At 53.1% G+C, this 1,102-nt stretch overlaps 1 protein-coding gene across 1 annotated transcript in view; it reads left to right on the top strand.

Moving 5' to 3' along the window:
• The window catches only part of ARHGAP44 (Rho GTPase activating protein 44), a 16,591-nt gene that overhangs the window by 3,710 nt on the left and 11,779 nt on the right, over positions 1–1,102 (top strand). Inside the window, exons 3-4 of the mRNA XM_017731580.1 lie at positions 313–417; positions 525–601. Of these exons, the coding sequence (XP_017587069.1) occupies positions 313–417; positions 525–601 (182 nt within the window). The remainder of the gene's footprint in view (positions 1–312; positions 418–524; positions 602–1,102) is intronic.

Genomic DNA, 1,102 nt, shown 5'->3' on the forward strand with positions numbered 1-1,102 from the left:
ATCCAGGGATGGCAGCCTGATCCAGCTGGCCGGACTGCAGCTCCATGTCCAGCCCCGGGCAAGGGACGTGTGACAGCAGGGGACAGTGCCCAGGGCTGCTGGGTTGGGGGATTCCAGCAGAACAGCCCGAGCCAAAAGCCACACGTGGGGCTTGGAGCATCCAGGGATCACACGGCTGTGATGCTCAGCTGGCGTCCCTCGGGGACATCTCATCCTGGTGCTCTTTGCCCCTAGAGCAGGGAATCCTGGTGATGGGATCCCGGGGTGGTGGGTGATGGGATACTCCGGTGATGGGCTCCATTGCTCCCACAGGTGGAGAAGCGGCTGGAGCTGGTGAAGCAGGTGTCCCACAGCACCCACAAGAAGCTGACAGCCTGTCTGCAGGGCCAGCAGGGCCTGGACGCCGACAAGCGCTCGGTGAGGGCGGCGGGGCCAGGGGGTCCGGGATCCAGGGGATTCGGGGATCCAGGGGGATCCAGGGGGATCCAGGGGTCCGGGTGGGAACGCAGCCCCTCTCTTTGCAGAAGAAGCTGCCGCTGACGACGCTGGCGCAGTGTCTGATGGAGGGATCGGCCGTGCTGGGGGACGACTCCCTGCTGGGGTAAGGGCGGCTGGGGCTGCCCCGGGGGGACACTGCCAGGGGGGCCGGGGGCTGGGACAGTGCCAGGAGTGCTGCTGGCAATGTGCTGGGAATGTGCTGGCAATGTGCTGGGAATGTGCTGGGAATGCTGCTCCTCCTTGGCTCTGATGCCAGGTAACAGGGATTCACTGCTGTGTTGGAGGGGCTGGGGGGATCTCGGTGGTTTATTCTTCTCCTCCTTGTATGGGCTGGGATCCTGTGATCGTCCAATGTAAACTGCATTTATAGACTTTTATATTCATATATTCATATCGATGTTTTTATGTATTATATATTGATATATGAGCTATTACTGTTTATATACTTATATATGATTTATCATTATCTATATATATATATTTGTACATTTTATATATTTCTCTATTTCTATATTACTTATTATTCATATATTTACAAATATTTTACAAATATTTAAATGTTTACATGTGATTTATTATTTATATATTATATATATATTTTTAT

This window comes from Corvus brachyrhynchos, unplaced genomic scaffold, assembly GCF_000691975.1.
Source record: "Corvus brachyrhynchos isolate BGI_N302 unplaced genomic scaffold, ASM69197v1 scaffold904, whole genome shotgun sequence".
Lineage (NCBI taxonomy): Eukaryota > Metazoa > Chordata > Aves > Passeriformes > Corvidae > Corvus > Corvus brachyrhynchos.